At 48.6% G+C, this 20,880-nt stretch overlaps 1 protein-coding gene across 1 annotated transcript in view; it reads right to left on the bottom strand.

Moving 5' to 3' along the window:
* Positions 1-1,798: 1,798 nt before the first annotated feature.
* LOC126295027 (U4/U6 small nuclear ribonucleoprotein Prp31-like) overlaps positions 1,799-20,880 on the bottom strand; it is a 153,366-nt gene continuing 134,284 nt past the window's right edge. The window contains exons 5-6 of the mRNA XM_049987278.1: positions 12,877-13,248; positions 1,799-2,014 (exon numbers count right to left, since the gene is read on the bottom strand). Of these exons, the coding sequence (XP_049843235.1) occupies positions 1,799-2,014; positions 12,877-13,248 (588 nt within the window). The remainder of the gene's footprint in view (positions 2,015-12,876; positions 13,249-20,880) is intronic.

The following is a 20,880-nucleotide window of genomic DNA, read 5'->3' as shown; positions in this document are numbered from 1 at the left end:
TCAGCGTTATACACGGCTTCGCCAACTGGAAAAGTTGGCATTGCAGAACATTGCCTGAATACAGGATATCGCGTGATTTATGAAAAGATGGAAGTTTTATCCCCGGCATCATCTTTTAAGGATTGCAACATTAAGGAAGCAACACATATCCAATAATCTCATCAGCAAGGAAGTGGGATTTCAACTGAGCACAGCCTGGAACCCTGCATTGGCGGCCAGTAAATCGCGAGGCGAAAATCAATATTTTTGGATGACAGACCGTCATAACACTGGTTTAGTAAATTCTTTGGTGAGTCATGTCTGGCTCTGCGATTTTCGGCAGGGGGAGCTATCGCAGGGGGAGAATATGGCTCCATCTATCTGCAAATCATCTGCACATGCGCGATTTCGGAGCCTGCGCATTCTTCGTGCGCGTGTTCTAGAAACGGGGAGTCAACGTGCAGGTACCGTCAGTCGCACCTAGCCACCAGCAAAGATGAACCACCAGAAGATGTCGGACAGCTGCTCCGAGGAAATATTGTCGAATTTGCACAACCTGATCCGGCAACAAGGCGTGAAGACTATTTACAATATATCTGTTGGGAAAGCTTGAAGAGTCACACGACCACCTGAGGTCATCAGTCCCTAGACTACTTAAACCTGACTTAGCCGGCCACAGTGGGTGAGCTGTTCTAGGCACTACAGTCTGGAATCACGCGACCACTACGGTCGCAGGTTCGAATCCTACCTGGGGCATGGATGTGTGTCATGTCCTTAGGGTAGTTAGGTTTAAGTAGTTCTAAGTTTTAGGTTCTAGGGGGCTGATGACCTCAGACGTTGAGTCCCATAGTGCTCAGAGCCATTTGAACCATTTTTGAAACCTGGCTTAACCTAACGACATCAGACACATCCATGCCCAAGGCAGGATTCGAACCTGCGACCAGAGCAGCAGCGCCGTTCTGGGCTGAAGCGCCTAGGACACCTCGGCCACAGCAGCCGACTAGTATGTAGATCAAACCTTGTTATATGTGTGTTATTGCAATTTCTGTATTCATTATAGTTTCCAGGAAAATCAATGGGAGGTAATAATTTCGAAATGACCATATGGTTCAAATGGCTCTGAGCACTTTGGGACTCAACATCTGAGGTCATTAGTCCCCTAGAACTCAGAACTAGTTAAACCTAACTAACCTAAGGACATCACACACATCCATGCCCGAGGCAGGATTTCAACCTGCGACCGGAGCAGTCTTGCGGTTCCAGACTGCAGTGCCTAGAACCGCACAGCCACTGCGGCCGGCCCGAAATGACCCTCGTACAACTGAAACATGTCGGTATTCCTGCTTCTGAATAGCATATATATCTCCAAACTGAAAATTGTGTAAGAGGCTAAAATGACAATGCACACCATGAAAATTGGAGGTGGCATTGATCTCAACAAGTGTCGACATCAGCTGTCGAAGCCGATGGTTGCCCTGGAGACCTCAGTAGGTGCCAACAGAAGTCGGTGAGGTTGGATACCTCATCTGGCACCGGCAGGGCCCACCAGATTCCGATATGGTGCTGTAGATCTCAGCAGGATTTGTGAAGTCGTGCACTGTATTTGGAATATCGGCAGTCGTCAATGTTTGAGGCTGTAATGGGCATCTCAGCAAGCGCCAGTAACACTTTGGGTCGGCTACCTCTGCACCCAGCGACTGGGTCCATTGACTGTGGGTGTGGTGAAGAAAATCTCAGCAGACGCCGACAGAGTTCGCTCATGTGGCAGGTGGTACTGGCGACCTCGCGAGCCTGGGAGGTGGGGTTCTGTACCGCCCCCTCAGCAGGCGCCGACATCAGCGAAGTACCTGCCGCGGCCCCTGGGCAGGGCCTCTGCGGCGGCCGCCGCAGGGTGCACGATCTCGAGCCCCTCGACCGTCGAGAAGGCAACACTGGACGCGGTGCCCGGCGTGGGTGTGGCCAGCACGTCGCCAGCGCCCAGGCAGCGTTCCCGCTCCACGGCCAGCCGGCGCTGCAGCGCTCTGGAGATGCGGACCTGCGGGCGGCACAGTGCTCCATTACACTGGCTGACAACAAACCATTCACTGTGTTTGCAGGGCTGCCACAAGTACTAGACGTCAGGGAGTATCAGGGTGTTTCAAAAGTGCCAGGGAAATCAGGGATATTTGGGAAATGGGAAAAAAAACTGGAAAAAAACCTCTTTTTTGCCTGCGTAGATGAAATGGCTTGTTTACTGAGATGTCATGCTTCGTCGCTGGCTAGGCGCAGCTGAGTATGTGCGCCACTTCCCTACTCCTCCCTACTACATCTGCATCTACACGGATACTGTGCCAATCACATTTAAGTGCCCGGCAGAGGGTTCATCGAACCACCTTAACCATTCTCTATTATTCTAATCTTGTGCAAATGTTCAAATGTGTGTGAAATCTTACGGGACTTAACTGCTAAGGTCATCAGTCCCTAAGCTTACTACACACTACTTAACCTAACTTATCATAAGGACAAACACACACACCCATGCCCGAAGGAGGACTCGAACCTCCGCCGGGAACAGCCGCACAGTCCATGACTGCAGCACCTGAGACCACACGCCTAATCCTGCGCGCCTAATCTTGTACAGTGCGCGGAAAGATTGAACAGCTATATCTTGCCGTATGAGCTCTGATTGCCCTTATTTTATCCTAGTGATCGTTTCTCCCTATGCTTCATTACACTGAGCGTTAACAAACGGTTCACTGTGTTTGCAGGGTTGCCACAAGTTCTGGAAGTCAGGGAATATCAGGGAATTTCTAAGGTGCCAGGGAAAACAGGGAAATTCGAAAAAAACCTGGAAAATCTCGTTTTTGTCTGCATAGATGAAATTGTTTACTGAGATGTCATGCATCGTCGCTGCCTAGGCGCAGCTATGTGCGCCACTTACCTACCCCATACTACATCTACATCTACATGGATACTCCGCCAATCACATTTAAGTGCCTGGCAGAGGCTTCATCGAACCACCTTCGCAGTTCTCTGTTATTCTAATCTTGTGCAGTGCGCGGGAAGATCGAACAGCTATATCTTTCCGTATGAGCTCTGATTTCCCTTATTTTATTGTGGTGATCGTTTCTCCCTATGCTTCATTACACTGGGCGATAACAAACGTTTCACTGTGTTTGCAGGGTTGCCACAAGTTCTGGAAGTCAGGGAATATCAGGGTGTTTCAAAAGTGCCAGGGAAATCAGGGATATTAGGGAAATGTGAAAAAAAACTGGAAAAATCTCGTTTTTGTCTGAGTAGATGAAACGGTTTGTTTACTGAGATGTCATGCACTGCCATGGGCTACGTGCAGCTGAGTACGTGCGCCACTTCCCTAGTTCTCCTATCCTCACATGGATACTCTGCAAATCACATTTAAGTGCCTGGCAGAGGGTTCATCGAACCAGATTTACAATTCTCTATTTTTCCAATCTCGTATAGCGCGCGTAAAGAACGAACACTTATATCTTTCCGTAAGAGCTCTGATTTCCGTTATTTTATCGTGATGATCGTTTCTCCCTATATAGGTCGATGTTAACAAAATATTTTCGCATTCGGAGGAGAATTCTGGTGACTGGAATTTCGTGAGAAGATTCCGTCAAACGAAAAACGCCTTTCTTTTAATGATATTCAGCCCAAATCCAGTATCATCTCTGTGACACTCTCTACCATATTTCACGATAATACAAAACGTGCTGCCTTTCTTTGAACTTTTTCGATGTACTCCGTCAGTCCTATCTGGTAAGGATACCACACCGCGCAGCAGCATTCTAAAAGAGGACGGACAAGCGTAGTGTAGGCAGTCTCCTTAGTAGGTCTGTTACATTTTCTAAATGTCCTGCCAATAAAACGCCGTCTTTGGTTAGCCTTCCCCACAACATTTTCTATGTATTCATTCCAGTTTAAGTTGTTCGTAATTGTAATTCTAGGTATTTAGTTGAATTTACAGATTTTAGATTACACTGATTTATCGCGTAACCAAAGTTTAGCGAGTTACTTTTACCACTCATGTGGATGATCTCACTCTTTCCGTTATTTAGGGTCAACTGCCACTTTTCACACCATTCAGATATCTTTTCTACATTATTTTGCAATTTGTTTTGATCTTCTGATGACTTTATCAGTCGATAAACGACAGCATCATCTGCAAACGACCTAAGACGGTTCCTCATATTGTCACCCAAATCGTTTATATAGATAAGGAACAGCAAAGGTCCTATAACACTACGTTTGGGAACGCCAGAAATAACTTCTGTTTTACTCGATGACTTTCCGTCAACTGCGACCTCTCTGCGAGGAAATCACGAATCCAGTCACATAACTGAGACGATATTCCATAAGCACGCAATTTCACTACGAGTCGCTTGTGTTGTACCGTGTCACGAGCCTTCTGGAAATCCAGAAGTACAGAATCGATCTGAAATCCCTTGTCAATAGCACTCAACACCTCACGCAAATAAAGAGCTAGTTGTGTTTCACAAGAACGATGTTTTCTAAATCCATGTTGAGTATGTGTCAATAGACCGTTTTCTTGGAGGTAATTCATATTGTACGAACACAATATACACTCCTGGAACTGGAAAAAAGAACACATTGACACCGGTGTGTCAGACCCACCATACTTGCTCCGGACACTGCGAGAGGGCTGTACAAGCAATGATCACACGCACGGCACAGCGGACACACCAGGAACCGCGGTGTTGGCCGTCGAATGGCGCTAGCTGCGCAGCATTTGTGCACCGTCGCCGTCAGTGTCAGCCAGTTTGCCGTGGCATACGGAGCTCCATCGCAGTCTTTAACACTGGTAGCATGCCGCGACAGCGTGGACGTGAACCGTATGTGCAGTTGACGGACTTTGAGCGAGGGCGTATAGTGGGCATGCGGGAGGCCGGGTGGACGTAACGCCGAGTTGCTCAACACGTGGGGCGTGAGGTCTCCACAGTACATCGATGTTGTCGCCAGTGGTCGGCGGAAGGTGCACGTGCCCGTCGACCTGGGACCGGACCGCAGCGACGCCAAGACCGTAGGATCCTACGCAGTGCCGTAGGGGGCCGCACCGCCACTTCCCAGCAAATTAGGGACACTGTTGCTCCTGGGGTATCGGCGAGGACCATTCGCAACCGTCTCCATGTAGCTGGGCTACGGTCCCGCACACCGTTAGGCCGTCTTCCGCTCACGCCCCAACATCGTGCAGCCCGCCTCCAGTGGTGTCGCGACAGGCGTGAATGGAGGGACGAATGGAGACGTGTCGTCTTCAGCGATGAGAGTCGCTTCTGCCTTGGTGCCAATGATGGTCGTATGCGTGTTTGGCGCCGTGCAGGTGAGCGCCACAATCAGGACTGCATACAACCGAGGCACACAGGGCCAACACCCGGCATCATGGTGTGGGGAGCGATCTCCTACACTGGCCGTACACCTCTGGTGATGGTCGAGGGGACACTGAATAGTGCAAGGTACATCCAAACCGTCATAGAACCCATCGTTCTACCATTCCTAGACCGGCAAGGGAACTTGCTGTTCCAACAGGACAATGGACGTCCGCATGTATCCCGTGCCACCCAACGTGCTCTAGAAGGTGTAAGTCAACTACCTTGCCCAGGAAGATCTCCGGATCTGTCCCCCATTGAGCATGTTTGGGACTGGATGAAGCGTCGTCTCACGCGGTCTGCACGTCCAGCACGAACGCTAGTCCAACTGAGGCGCCAGGTGTAAATGGCATGGCAAGCCGTTCCACGAGACTACATCCAGCATCTCTACGATCGTCTCCATGTGAGAATAGCAGCCTGCATTGGTGCGAAAGGTGGATATACACTGTACTAGTGCCGACATTGTGCATGCTCTGTTGCCTGTGTCTATGTGCCTGTGGTTCTGTCAGTGTGATCATGTGATGTATCTGACCCCAGGAATGTGTCAATAAAGTTTCCCCTTCCTGGGACAATGAATTCGCGGTGTTCTTATTTCAATTTCCAGGAGTGTATATTCCAAAATCCTGGTGCATATCGACGTTAACGAAATGGGCCTGTAATTTAGTGGATTACTCCTGCTACCTTTCTTGAATATTGTTGTGACCTGTGCAACTTTCTAGTCTTTGGGTACGGATCTTTCGTCGAGCGAACGGTTGTATATGATTGTTAAGTAAGGAGCTAATGCATCAGCATACTCTGAAAGGAACCTAACTGGTATACAGGCTGGACCGGAAGACTTGCTTTAATTAAGTGATTTGAGTTGCTTCACTACTCCGAGGATATTTACTTCTACGTTACTCATGTTGGCAGCTGTTCTTGATACGAATTCTGGAATGTTTACTTCGTCTTGTTTTGTGAAGGCATTTCGGAAGGCTGTGTTTAGTAACTCTGCTTTGGCAGCACTCTTTTCGATAGTATCTCCATTGCTATCGCCCAGAGAAGGCATTGATTGTTTCTTGCCGCTAACATACTTCACAATACGACCAGAATCTGTTTGGATTCTCTGCCAGGTTTGTGGAATCTGTTATAAGCATCTCGCATTCTTACAGCTTCCTCCCCACAGCTTGCAGTCAGTGCTGCCACCACCCCTTGCCACTAGCCTAGCAGCTGCCGACGAGAGGCAGGGAGGCAAGAGGAGTGGTTCGTTCGGATCTGATTCTCAGATATTGTTGAGTCAGTCACCGGAGATGGCGGTCACGTGTGCTTGAGTTGTGTCTGAGTGACTGTGTGAATGTGTGTATGCTCTTGTTTTGTGACAAAGGCTATGGCCGAAAATTTAGTTGGGACACTGTCAGTTGTAGAATTTTGGAACACGTATTATGTTCGAGTGTAATGACTTCTCTGGAGACTAGAAATCTACTCTGTAGGAATCAGCATGGGTTTCGAAAAAGACGATCGTGTCAAACCCAGCTCGGGCTATTCGTCCACGAGACTCAGAGGGCCGTAGACACGGGTTAACAGGTAGATGCCGTGTTTCTTGACTTCCGCAGGGCGTTCGATACAGTTCCCCACAGTCGTTTAATGAACAAAGTAAGAGCATATGGACTATCAGACCAAATGTGTGATTGGATTGAAGCGTTCCTAGATAACAGAACGCAGCATGTCATTCTCAATGGAGAGAAGCCTTCCGAAGTGAGAGTGATTTCAGGTGTGCCGCAGGGGAGTGTCGTACGACCGTTGCTATTAACAATATACATAAATGACCTTGTGGATGACATCGGAAGTTCAGTGAGGCTTTTTGCGGATGATGCTGTGGTGTATCGAGAGATTGTAACAATGGAAAATTGTACTGAAATGCAGGAGGATCTGCAGCGAATTGACGCATGGTGTAGGGAATGGCAATTGAATCTCAATGTAGACAAGTGTAATGTGCTGCGAATACATAGAAAGATAGATCCGTTATCATTTAGCTACAAAATAGCAGGTCAGCAACTGGAAACAGTAAATTCCATAAATTATCTGGGAGTAGACATTAGGAGTGATGTAAAAAGGAATGATCATATAAAGTTGATCGTCGGTAAAGCAGATGCCAGACTGAGATTCATTGGAAGAATCCTAAGGAAATGCAATCCGAAAACAAAGGAAGTAGGTTACAGTACGCTTGTTCGCCCACTGCTCGAATACTGCTCACCAGTGTCGGATCCGTACCAGATAGGTTTGATAGAAGAAATAGACAAGATCCAACGGAGAGCAGCGCGCTTCGTTACAGGATCATTTAGTAAGCGCGAAAGCGTTACGGAGATGACAGATAAACTCCAGTGGAAGACTCTGCAGGAGAGACGCTCAGTAGCCCGGTAAGGGCTTTTGTTAAAGTTTCGAGAACATACCCTCACCGAAGAGTCAAGCAGTATATTGCTCCCTCCTACGTATGTCTCGCGAAGAGACCGTGAGGATAAAATCAGAGAGATTAGAGCCCACACGGAAGCATACCTACATTCTTTCTGTCCACGAACAGTACGAGACTGGAATAGAAGGGAGAACCGATAGAGGTAGTCAAGGTACCCTCCGCCACACACCGTCAGGTGGCTTGCGGAGTATGGATGTAGATGTAGATGTAGACGGTCTTTTTTGCGCACCTGTCTGCGGCTCAGCGATCATCTTTACGGTGTGTTGCTACTTACGCTCATTAGTATTGATGCTCAGACTATTTGCGCCAGTTATCTGTTAAATGATCAGAGCGGTCTCATTTCGTCAACATGGTGTCTGTGACACGTGAATAGCTGGCTACGATGAGCCGAAACTGCAGGTCTTTTGTGTGGGTGTCTCTAACGGATTGGTTCTGCCCCACTAATGGCCAAGCCCTGCCCGTCGCATCTATTCTCACAGACCTGCCTACAGGACGGGTCTGTCTGTGTGTGGCATAATGCGGCGGAGTTTCGTGGTTTCTTCACGGACTTAGGACTGCTGTGCTCCTAGGCAGGACAGAAGCCACAGGCGATGGATTTCAGGAACCGCGACTGTCTCACCGCAAGTATATTCTACAGTGCAGCGTTTTATAGGTGTTTCATTTATTCTAATACATTTTCGCACTTCGAACATATTTTATACATTAGCAAGGATGGGCGATACGAACAAGAAAATTGTGACAGTCGCTGGCGGTTTGTACGCTATGTACTCATATATTTGTCGAAATAAAAATCACACAGTACCTGACAAATAACAGGCATAACACAGTGACTAATAACCAACAATAACGAACATAGTAAAAACCAACGTTTTGTTGGTGATCACCTATAGTGTTGCTTTCCATGCCTTATACATTTCTTCCGAGAGGCCTACTTTTTTCTCAGGTTAGTTCTGAAATCAGTAAAGGTATCTTAAATCTGTCTTCCGACTCCAAAGAAGTGTGTATTTTTGTCAGAAATGTGCTTAGTTTTATTGATATAAACTACAGGCCATTAAAATTGCTACACCACGAAGATGACTTGCTACAGACGCCTAATTTAACCGACAGGAAGAAGACGCTGTGATATGCAAATGATTAGCTTTTCAGAGCATTCACACAAGGTTGGCGCCGGTGGAGACACCTGCAACGTGCTGACCTGAGGAAAGTTTCCAACCGATTTCTCAGACACAAACAGCAGTTGACCGGCGTTGCCTGGTGAAACGTTGTTGTGATGCCCTGTGTAAGGACGAGAAATGCGTACAATCACGTTTCCGACTTTGATAGCGGTCGGAATGTAGCCTATCGCGATTCCGGTTTATCGTATCGCGACATTGCTGCTCGCATTGGTCGGGATCCAATGACTGTTAGCAGAATATGGAATCGGTGGGTTCAGGAGGGTAATACGGAACGCCGTGCTGGATCCCAACGGCCTCGTATCACTAGCAGTCGAGATGACAGGCATCTTATCCGCACGGCTGTAACGGATCGTGCAGCCACGTCTCGATCCCTGAGTCAACAGATGGGGACTTTTGCAAGACAACAACCATCTGCACGAACAGTTGGACGACGTTTGCAGCAGCATGGCATTTTTTTCGGATGATTCCAGGTTTTGTTTACAGCAACACGATGGTCGCATCTGTGTTTGGCGACATCGCGGTGAACGCACATTGGAAGCGTGTATTCGTCATAGCCATACTGGGGTATCGCCCGGCGTGATGGTATGGGGTGCCATCGTTTATACGTCTCGGTCACCTCTTGTTCGCACTGACGGCACTTTGAACAGTGGACGTTACATTTCAGACGTGTTACTACCCGTGGCTCTACCCTTCATTCGATCCCTGCGAAACCCTACATTTCAGCAGGATAATGCACGACCGCATGTTGCAGGTCCTGTACGGGCCTTTCTGGACACAGAAAATGTTCGACTCCTGCCTTGGCCAGCACATTCTCCAGGTCTCTCACCAATTGAAAACGTCGGGTCAATGGTGGCCGAGCAACTGGCTCGTCACAATACGCCAGTCACTACTCTTGATGAACTGTGGTATCGTGTTGAAGCTGCATGGGCAGCTGTCTGTACCTGTAAACGCCATTCAAGCTGTTTGACTGAATGCCCTAGCGTATCAAGGCCGTTATTATGGCCAGAGGTGGTTGTTCAGGGTACTGATTTCTCAGGATCTATGCACACAAAGTGCGTGAAAATGTAATGACATGTCAGTTGTAGTATAATATATTTGTCCAATGAATACCCGTTTATCATCTGCATTCATCCTTGGTGTAGCAATTTTAATGGCCAGTAGTGTAGTTGTCCTACGATCACGCATTTACCATGAGGGCACTCTTAACTAGCGAAAGTTTAACGATAGTGAACCGCTAAATATAAATGAAATACAATCTAAGACAAAAACAAGGTAGACAATGAGCGAATTATGCGAACGAGACAAATCGGTAGATGTGATATGTAGGTGTTCAGACAAAGAAAGTAGAATTCCAAGAAAGTTGGATAATTATTTTATTCAAGAGAAAGAGCTTCACGTACTGAGCAAGTCAATAGTGTATTGGCCCACCTCTGGCCCTAATCCTAGCAGTTATTCGGAATGGCATTTGATTGATAGCATTGTTGTATGCCTTCCTCAGGGCTATAGTGCCAGATTTTGCCCAACTTGCGTTAGATCTTCAAAAGAGCTGCTTGGAGGGCCCTGCCAATAATGTTGCAAAGTTTCTCAGTGTGAGGGAGAGGCGTCAACCTTTCAGGCCAAGGCAGGGTTTGGAAAACACCAAGACAGCAGAAACTATTACTGTGTGTGGGTACGCACTATCTAGCTAAAATGTAAGCCCAGGACGGCTCGCCATGAAGGATAACAAAAGGGTATGTGAAATACCACCAAAAAAACCACTGTGCTGTAAGAAGGGCGCCGCAGATGACAACCAAAGAGGTCCTGCTACCAAACCAAGTGGCATCCCTGACCATCACTCCTCTTTTTTGGTCTCTGTTGCAGACGACAGACCACAGTCTGGAGAATCTGCAGACACGGTTTGGCCTGAAATGCCGTTGCCTGGCGTAGAAATGCCTCGAGTGATGAATCACGGCTCGAAGTGTGGCCCGATGAGCAGTGAAAACGTTTCTGGAGACGCCCTGGACAACAGTGGTATACCAAATTGACTTTCCTGCTACTCAGCCTGAGAACCAGACTGAGCGATGTGGCGCAGTGGTTAACGCACTGGATTCGCATTCTAGAGGGCGACGGTTTAGTCCCGCATCCGGCCATCCTGATTTAGGTTTTCCATGATTTCCCTAACTCGCTTCAGGCAAATGATTCAAGTCGCTCTGAGCACTATGGGAGATAATGTTGTGTACATAGTTCCGCGTGGTCAGCGCGTACACAACTTCTCCACTAGAGCGCGCCCCACTAAGCACAACAGCGCAGGCGCAGCGCTCGTCTGTCTCCGCACTACGAGATGGCGCTGCAATAGAGACGGACCAAATTCTGCTTTTGCCGATCCGCGTATTAATATGTAACGCAGCCAATGAGATTGGTGCTAACATAGAACCTTTTCTCCTCACGGATCACACTCGCGCAGTGATACATGAACGCACGACGTATTATAACAAGTGTACAGATCTCCGATTGGTCAGTCTGCATTAGTCTGCATTTGTCTGTACCAGTGTGCATTAGTATGCACGAGTCTGTACGAGTTCTACATTTGTCTGTACCAGTCTATAGTCAAGTTACAGTTTGCGCCTAATAAGATTACCATATTCCTGTACATAGCCATGAAGATAAATGTGTAGACACTTTTGTCAAGTATCAGAGAGATGTGAGAATAAGATTAACGTACCAATACCGAAGGAACTTCATATTGTCAATTGTAAATAGCATCCAAAACCAAGTTAAGTAATTTTTATGGTTGTTATTATTTTAATAAATGTGTGTGAAAATTAATGAAGTTCTGTTTAAAGTTGGTCACCGTCAATCTGCTACTCTAAGCGTGCAAGTGGCATTTCTATCATCTGACCTAACGGCAGAAAATAGACACGCCACGATAAGACCACGAGACATATTGCTGACACTCGCCTACTTCGTTAGAGCGACAAGTCAAATAATCTGATAGTGTGTATACTGAAGGTGTTAAAGTACGCACACCACAGTTAACTTCTAAGGTCACCAGTCCCCTAGAACTTAGAAATACTTGAACCTAACTAACCTAAGGACATCTCACACATCCATGCCCGAGGCAGGATTCGAACCTGCGACCGTAGCACCACCGCGGTTCCATACTGAAGCGCCTAGAACCGCTCGGCCAACCCGGCCGGCTTCAGGCAAGTGCCGGGATGGTTCCTTCGAAAGGGCACGGCCGAATATCTTCCCCATCCTTCCCTAATCCGATGAGACCGATGACCTCGCAGTTTGGTCTCTTTCCCCAAATAACACAACCCAACCTTGGCCATCAAGATCAGCGTATCTCTCTCCAATTGAGACGGTTCGAAGCATAATAGGCACGGCCATCCAAGCATCGGTATTTTGACGATCTAACGCGCCAATTGGACAGAATATCGAACAAGTCTATCAATCAATGCCAAGCTGAGTAACTGTCTGCATAAAGACCATAGGTGGGCCAAAAATTTATTGACTCGCTGAGTTTGTGAAGCTTTTTGTCTGGTTCAAAAATGATTCAAATGGCTCTGAGCTCTATGGGACTGCTGTGGTCATCAGTCCCCTAGAACTTAGAACTACTTAAACCTAACTAACCTATGGACATCACAGACATCCATGCCCGGGGCAGGATCCGAACCTGCGACCGTAGCAGTCGCATGGTTCCGGACTGCGCGCCTAGAACCGCGAGACCACCGCGGCCGGCCATTTTGTCTGGAATAGATCATCTGATATATCTGAAGTTTCAGTTATTTGTTTGCCTGTAAATGTACACGACATGTATCGAGCCTGATTCGGACAGTTTCTTCCTTTTTCTGCGTGACAGTGTGTACTGGTTGAGAGAGTGTGAAACGGCTGAGGCGGGCCGGCGGCTGACCTTGGTCCTGTCGTCGGGGGGCGGCGCCCTGACGACGCCGGGCCCCGCCGCGCCGCCGCCCACGCCGCCGCCCCCGCCGCCCCCGCCGGCCCAGCCCCAGCAGCCGTCGGCCTCCGGAGGGGCGCCGCTCCACGCGTCGGCCAGCCGCACCCTGTTGCGCAGGCGGGCCAGCGCGGTCAGCTGCCCCCTCTGGCGCCGCTGCCGGCGCGCGCGCCGCCCCCCGCGCCGCCGCCCCGCGCCGCCGCCCACGTACACGCCGGCGCCGCCGCCCACGCTGCCGCCCAGCAGCCCCACGCCCGGCGGCGGCCGCGCCAGCGCGCGCGTCTCCTTGGGCGGCGGCGGAGCCTGCAGCTGCCTCAGCCGGCGCTCCACCTGCCGACGCCGTACACTACTGTGTAAAACACAATCACTCAGACAGTAATTAGCATTCTAGCTGTATATTTTTAGCCAAGTCTATTGTAGATGCATATACACTCCTGGAAATTGAAATAAGAACACCGTGAATTCATTGTCCCAGGAAGGGGAAACTTTATTGACACATTCCTGGGGTCAGATACATCACATGATCACACTGACAGAACCACAGGCACATAGACACAGGCAACAGAGCATGCACAATGTCGGCACTAGTACAGTGTATATCCACCTTTCGCAGCAATGCAGGCTGCTATTTTCCCATGGAGACGATCGTAGAGATGCTGGATGTAGTCCTGTGGAACGGCTTGCCATGCCATTTCCACCTGACGCCTCAGTTGGACCAGCGTTCGTGCTGGACGTGCAGACCGCGTGAGACGACGCTTCATCCAGTCCCAAACATGCTCAATGGGGGACAGATCGGGAGATCTTGCTGGCCAGGGTAGTTGACTTACACCTTCTAGAGCACGTCGGGTGGCACGGGATACATGCGGACGTGCATTGTCCTGTTGGAACAGCAAGTTCCCTTGCCGGTCTAGGAATGGTAGAACGATGGGTTCGATGATGGTTTGGATGTACTGTACACTATTCAGTATCCCCTCGAGGATCACCAGAGGTGTACGGCCAGTGTAGGAGACCGCTCCCCACACCATGATGCCGGGTGTTGGCCCTGTGTGCCTCGGTCGTATGCAGTCCTGATCGTGGCGATCAGCTGCACGGCGCCAAACACGCATACGACCATCATTGCCACCAAGGCAGAAGTGACTCTGATCGCTGAAGACGACACGTCTCCATTCGTCCCTCCATTCACGCCTGTCGCGACACCACTGCACGATGTTGGGGCGTGAGCGGAAGACGGCCTAACGGTGTGCGGGACCGTAGCCCAGCTTCATGGAGACGGTTGCGATTGGTCCTCGCCGATACCCCAGGATCAACAGTGTCCCTAATTTGCTGGGAAGTGGCGGTGCGGTCCCGTACGGCACTGCGTAGGATCCTACAGTCTTGGCGTGCATCCGTGCGTCGCTGCGGTCCGGTCCCAGGTCGACGGGCACGTGCACCTTCCGCCGACCACTGGCGACAACATCGATGTACTGTGGAGACCTCACGCCCCACGTGTTGAGCAATTCGGCGGTACGTCCACCCGGCCTCCCGCATGCCCACTATACGCCCTCGCTCAAAGTCCGTCAACTGCACATACGGTTCACGTCCACGCTGTTGCGGCATGCTACCAGTGTTAAAGACTGCGACGGAGCTCCGTATGCCACGGCAAACTGGCTGACACTGACGGCGGCGGTGCACAAATGCTGCGCAGCTAGCGCCATTCGACGGCCAACACCGCGGTTCCTGGTGTGTCTGCTGTGCCGTGCGTGTGATCATTGCTTGTACAGCCCTCTCGCAGTGTCCGGAGCAAGTATGGTGGGTCTGACACGCCGGTGTCAATGTGTTCTTTTTCCATTTCCAGGAGTGTACTTCACACTCAAGGTTCCTAAGTGTCCGCTTAACACGTTGACTACCACACTGCTCCCACCAACGACACCAGCACAGCACGCATAATGCTGTGTGCCTCACCTGGTGGTTAAACATCTTTCATTAAGCATATCAGTAAACTTGGATTCGATTCCCGGCCGGGTCGGGGATTTTCTCTGCCTCGTGATGGCTGGGTGTTGTGTGATGTCCTTAGGTTAGTTAGGTTTGAGTAGTTTTTAAGTTATAGGGGACTGATGACCATATATGTTAAGTCCCATAGTGGTCAGAGCTATTTTGAACCAAGTAAACTTGGTAAATATAAAAAAACTACAGCCAACAAAGGCAGCAAGATAAACTCTCAGGGAATACTATAATGTAAAATTACAACAAAAAATGCAATTTCCTATTATGTCTACCAAGCAAACTGAAGGACTAGTGAATATTGACACTTTACCTGTGAAAAGCAGCAAAGCCATTAGAGACAGCTATGTATGTAATCTAATTTATGATGAAATTATCAACTGGCAGCAGCTAACTGTGACAAGGAAAGCCTGTTATGAGTGATTCCATTTATCACACTGCTGCCCTAGAGGCACCATACGGGACGTATGAAGTGGCTCTGAGCACTGTGGGCCTTAACTGCTGTGGTCATCAGTCCCCTAGACCTTAGAACTACTTAAACCTAACTAACCTAAGGACGTCACACACATCCATGCCCGAGGCAGGATTCGAACCTGCGACCGTAGCAGTTGCGCGGTTCCGGACTGTAGCGCCTGGAACCGCGAGACCACCGCGGCCGGCACGTATCAAGTCACTGTAACATCACTGAGTGACAATGACGCACGTTATCTAAGGAGCGATCGATTTTGGTGACACGGCTTTTGACGGCTGATGTGCAAAGGAACGTTCGTTTGTTCCTACTGTGAACAGAGTGGACATTTGACAACATGGTTTCCTTACACTACTGATGGGGAATAATGTGTTCGTACCCGTTCTCCCGGTAAAAACCTGGTGGCACTTGTAAATGTGTGCTGCTGCAGCAAAATTTATGAGTCCTTCCTCTGTATTTCTTAACCTACCACCATATCACCAACTTTATTCTGTACTTCCTTCTTGTGTTGAGGAGCAGCCAGCCCAGGATAACCTGGACTGAGTCACTCCAACAGTATCTAAGCTATCTCATCTTTACCATCCAACAGCAATGAGACATCGCTCCTTCCTACAGGCAGTATTGCACACTTAGTTTCATCCTGGTTTAGCGTAAGACACTGGTGACATCTCGATCTGTCAGTGAGATGACCAACGTTTTGAAGGACGAAACAATGTACTGATGACCAACCACCAAGTTTTGGGCGATTCTAGGGAGAACGCCCTTTCATTGTGACCAGCATTCAGTCTCTGCACTTACTCCCTGCATGCTACTCCTGTTACTCTACCTTCACAATTACACATGGCTATTTGTCATACATCTCTGCTTTTCTCATTTTTATTTCAAGAATTTAGTGCTTACTCAGTTGTTATAGCTCCAAGAACAGGTAATGAGCAACACCATTTTTGCCGAATCACTTACGAACGAAAAGAGGGGAGGTTTCCGATTATTCTCCCCTCCTGGAGGGTCATGCCCTGATTACAGTTCAATTGTTTTATCTTGGCGGTTCGCGCATGCCCGCCCAGACGCGGGAGATTGCTGCGTTGCCAGTTGCACGCGCCAAGAGAAGCAGCGCCATAGAATAGTATAGTTGCCAAACTTACGTTTAGAGGGGAGCGCGCAGTTCATGAAGTAAAGCCACCACGGCCGCATTGACCCTTTCGCTGCTACAGACACATGCTCCCCACATTGTCCGATGTGCGCGATTTTGTCATCTTTGCACTGCTCGCCTGTGCACACACATGGTGTTCGGACTGCTTTGACACACTTTGTCATTCGATTTCACAAAAACTACTTGACCCAAAAATTTGATTGTTACACATCATCTTGACTGATAGGTTCCCCCCATAAATGACTTAATTTTGTTTCGAAGTTCAACGCAGTTATTGTGCAGCATTAGATGTAGTAAATCATTGCACGAAATTTTGAAGAGTTTGCAGAGGTAAAAGGTTCAAAATGGCTCTGAGCACTATGGGACTCGACTGCTGTAGTCATCAGTCCCCTAGAACTTAGAACTACTTAAACCTGACTAAGCTAAAGATATCACACACACCCATGCCCGAGGCAGGATTCGAACCTGCGACCATAGCAGTCGCACGGTTCCGGACTGCGCGCCTAGAACTGCGAGACCACCGCGGCCGGCGCATGTAGTATCAGTGCGTGCGCTATACGTATGTACGAGGGTCACTCCAAAAGAACTGCACACTATTTTTTGTAAAAATACGGTTTTCATTCTGCATGTGAAAGTTTTAAAGTGTGTAGATACATCCTTTCCACTTGTCTTCAAACTTAGTTCAACCTGTTCCCGTGAGTGGCGCCGTCACAGCATGTCCTCAAGATGGCAGCTACACTTGACGTTCGTCAGAAGCAACGTGCTGTCATAGAATTCCTGTGCTGTGAAAACGAGACAGTGGGAAACATCCACGAGAGGTTGAAAAAGGTGTACGGAGATGCTGCTGACGATCGCAGTACAGTTAGTTAGAGGACAAGCAGGTTACGTGACGAAAGCGGGCACGGCAATACTGAGGATTGCCCTCGCAGCGGCAGGCCTCGTACTGCACACACTCCAGGCTACGTGCAGGGAGGTAACGAACTGGTGGCTGCTGATAGACGCATCTCAGTGAACGAATTGTCACTCTACGTTGGGATAGGGGAAGGAAGTGTTTGCAGAATACTGAAAGTGTTGGCGTTAAAAAAGGTTTGTGCCAGGTGGTTTTCCAGGACGTTGACAGTGGCTCTCATACAAACAAGAAAAACGGTATGCAGCGAACTTTTGGAACAGTACGAGTATGGTGGAGATGAATTTCTTGAAAGAATTGTGACAGGTGATGAAACATGGCTGAATCATTTTTCGCCAGAGACGAAGGGGCAATCAATGGAGTGGCATAATGCAAATTCACCCAAGAAAAAAAATTAAAAAACACACCTTCTGATGTAAAAGTTGTGGCTACGGTGTTTTTCGATTCGGAAGGACTCTCGCTTGTGAACATCATGCCAAATGGAGCGACCACAAATTATGATGTATATGTGATGACACTGAAGAAACTTCCAGCTCGACTGAGTCGTGTTCGACCACATCGACAAAAGCAGGATGTTTTACTGTTGCACGACAATGCACGGCCACATGTCAGCCAAATAACCGTGGAAGCGACCACAAAACTCGGATGGACAACACTGAAACACCCGCCTTACAGTCCTGACCTGGCTCCATGTGACTGTCACCTCTTTGGGAAACTGAAAGACTCTCTTAGTGGAGCAACGGTTGAAGATGATGACTCCCTCGTGCACGCTGCCAAACAGTGACTCCAACAGGCCGGTCCAGAATTTTACCGTGCGGGTATACAGGCGCTGGTTCCAAGACGGCGCAAGGCAGTTGAGAGGGATGAAAATTATGTGCAGAAATGAAAATATTGTTCCTAAAGGATGTATCTACACTGAAAAACTTTCAAACATGTAGAATAAAAGATGGATTAAAAAAAAAGTATGCATTTCTCTTGCAGTGACCCTCATAGAATGGGGAAGGTGCACAATCTATCTGAGTTTGACTGAAGGCAGATTGTGATGGCCCAGAGGCTCGGCAAGAGCACGATTTGTTGGGTGTTGGAGGATTGCTGTGGTGACTGTCTTCAACAGGTGGTGAAACCAAGGTGGAACTATGTCCAGATGTCATGGAGTTGGGAGGCCACATCTCATTACAGATACCAGACGTCATAGGCTGGACAGACCAGTGAAATAGGACAGGCGGTGAACTGAGGTAGAACTAACATCAGACTTTGACCATAGGCAGGATACGAGTGTATCTAAACACACAGTGCACAGAACACTACTAACAATGGACCTGTGCAACTGATAACCTGTGCGTGTGCCAATGTTAACAGCACGACATTGCCAACTACGAGTGAAATGGGCAAGTGGCCATCAGTGCTGGACATTGGCGCAGCAGCAGAATGGTGCACAGTCCGATGAGTCCCGATACCTTTTTCACCATGCTGACAAACATGTTGTCTTCCAGGGGAACAGGTCCTTGACACCTTTACTACAGGACAGAGACAAACTGGTGGCAGCTCCACTATACTCTGAGGAGCATTGACATGCGCATCTGTGGGTCCAGAGGAGCTCGTGCAAGGCACCATGACAACCAAGGATGCCCATGTCAATTTTCCCCAGAGCATAATGGAGGTGCCACCAGTTTGTCTCTGTCCTGTAGCAAAGGCGTCAAGGACCTTTTTCCTTTGAAGACAACATATCTGTCGGCGTGGTGAAGAAGGTATCGGGATTCATCAGACTGTGCACCACACTGCTGCTGCGCCAATGTCCAGCACTGATGGCCACATGCCCATTTCACTCGTAGTTGGCAATTTCGTGGTATTAACATTGGCACTCGCACGAGTTGTGAGCTGCACAGACTCATTGTTAGTAGTGTTTTCCGAATGCGCACGGAGGCTTCCCGGCAGTTGTTCTTCCCGCGAACCGTACGCGACTGGAACAGGAAAGGGAGGTAATGACAGCGGCACGTAAAGTGCCCTCCGCCACACACCGTTGGGTGGCGTGTAGAGTATAAATGTAGATTTAGATGTAGATGTTGCAAACCACGTACACCCTTCCATGACGAACATGTTTCCTGTTGGCAGTGGCATTTTTCAGCAAGATAATGCGCCATGTCACAAGGCCGGGAGAGTGATTGACTGGTTCGAGGAACACAGTAACGACTTCCAAGTGATGTGCTTGCCCCCCCCCCGCCCCCTCCAGTTACCAGATCTGAACCCGATCGGACACATGTAGGATGTGATCGAACGCGGTGCGGTGTCAGAGTTCATTGCCCGCCCTCGAGAATTTGATAACTTGCGTGTGCAGACGTGCTGCCGACCCCCTCCAGTCACCTACCGAGGCCACATTGCTTCCATCCCACAAAGTGTCGTTGCTGTTATCCATGCCAAAGGTGGACACTCCGACTATTAGGTAGGTGGTCATAATGTTCTGGCTGACCAGTATAAAACATCAGTGGAAATGTTGGAACAGAAGGAGAAGTTAGTATGATAGAATCACAGTGACACTGAAATGGCTTTGCATATTACCATTATATGCCGGCCGGGGTGGCCGAGCGGTTCTAGGCACTACAGTCTGGGGAACCTCCCCCATCGCACCCCCCTCAGATTTAGTTATAAGTTGGCACAGTGGATAGGCCTTCAAAAACTGAACACACATCAATCGACCAAATAGGAAGAAGTTGGGTGGAACTATGAAAAAATAAGCAAAATATACAGACTGAGTAGTCCATGTGCAAGATAGGCAAGATCAAGCTAAGGCGCGCCGTGGTCCCGTGGTTAGCGTGAGCGGCTGCCGAACGAGAGGTCCTTAGTTCACGTCTTCCTTCGAGTGAAAAGTTTAATTTTTTATTTTATATTATCTGTTTACATCACTTTTTTGGGAGTGATTATCACATCCACAAGAAAACCTAAATCGGGCAAGGCAGAAGATTTTTACCCATTCGCCAAGTGTACAAGTTAGGTGGGTCAACAACATATTCCTGTGATGTGACACACATGCCGTCACCAGTGTCGTATAGAATATATCAGACGTGTTTTCCTGTGGAAGAATCGGTTGACCTATGACCTTGCGATCAAATATTTTCGGTTCCCAATGGAGAGGCACGTCCTTTCGTCTACTAATCGCACGGTTTTGCAGCGCGGTCGCAAAACACAGACATTAAACGTATTACAGTGTATACAGATGTCAATGAACGAACGGACAGATCCTAACTTTGCGACGATAAAAAAAGTAAACCTTTCATTCGAGGGAGGACTTGAACCAAAGACCTGTGGTTCCGCAGCTGCTTACGCTAACCACGGGACCACGGCGCTCCTTAGCTCACATACTCCTTGATGTTGCCTATCTTTCGCATGGACTACTCAGTTTGTATATTTTGCTATTTTTTTCATAGTTCCACACAACTTCTTCCTGTTTTCTCGATTGAT

The sequence above is a fragment of the Schistocerca gregaria genome, chromosome 11 (genome assembly GCF_023897955.1).
Source record: "Schistocerca gregaria isolate iqSchGreg1 chromosome 11, iqSchGreg1.2, whole genome shotgun sequence".
In the NCBI taxonomy this organism is placed as follows: domain Eukaryota; kingdom Metazoa; phylum Arthropoda; class Insecta; order Orthoptera; family Acrididae; genus Schistocerca; species Schistocerca gregaria.
Note: the sequence above shows the minus strand (reverse complement) of the source record. Positions and strands in the feature narration are given on the sequence as shown.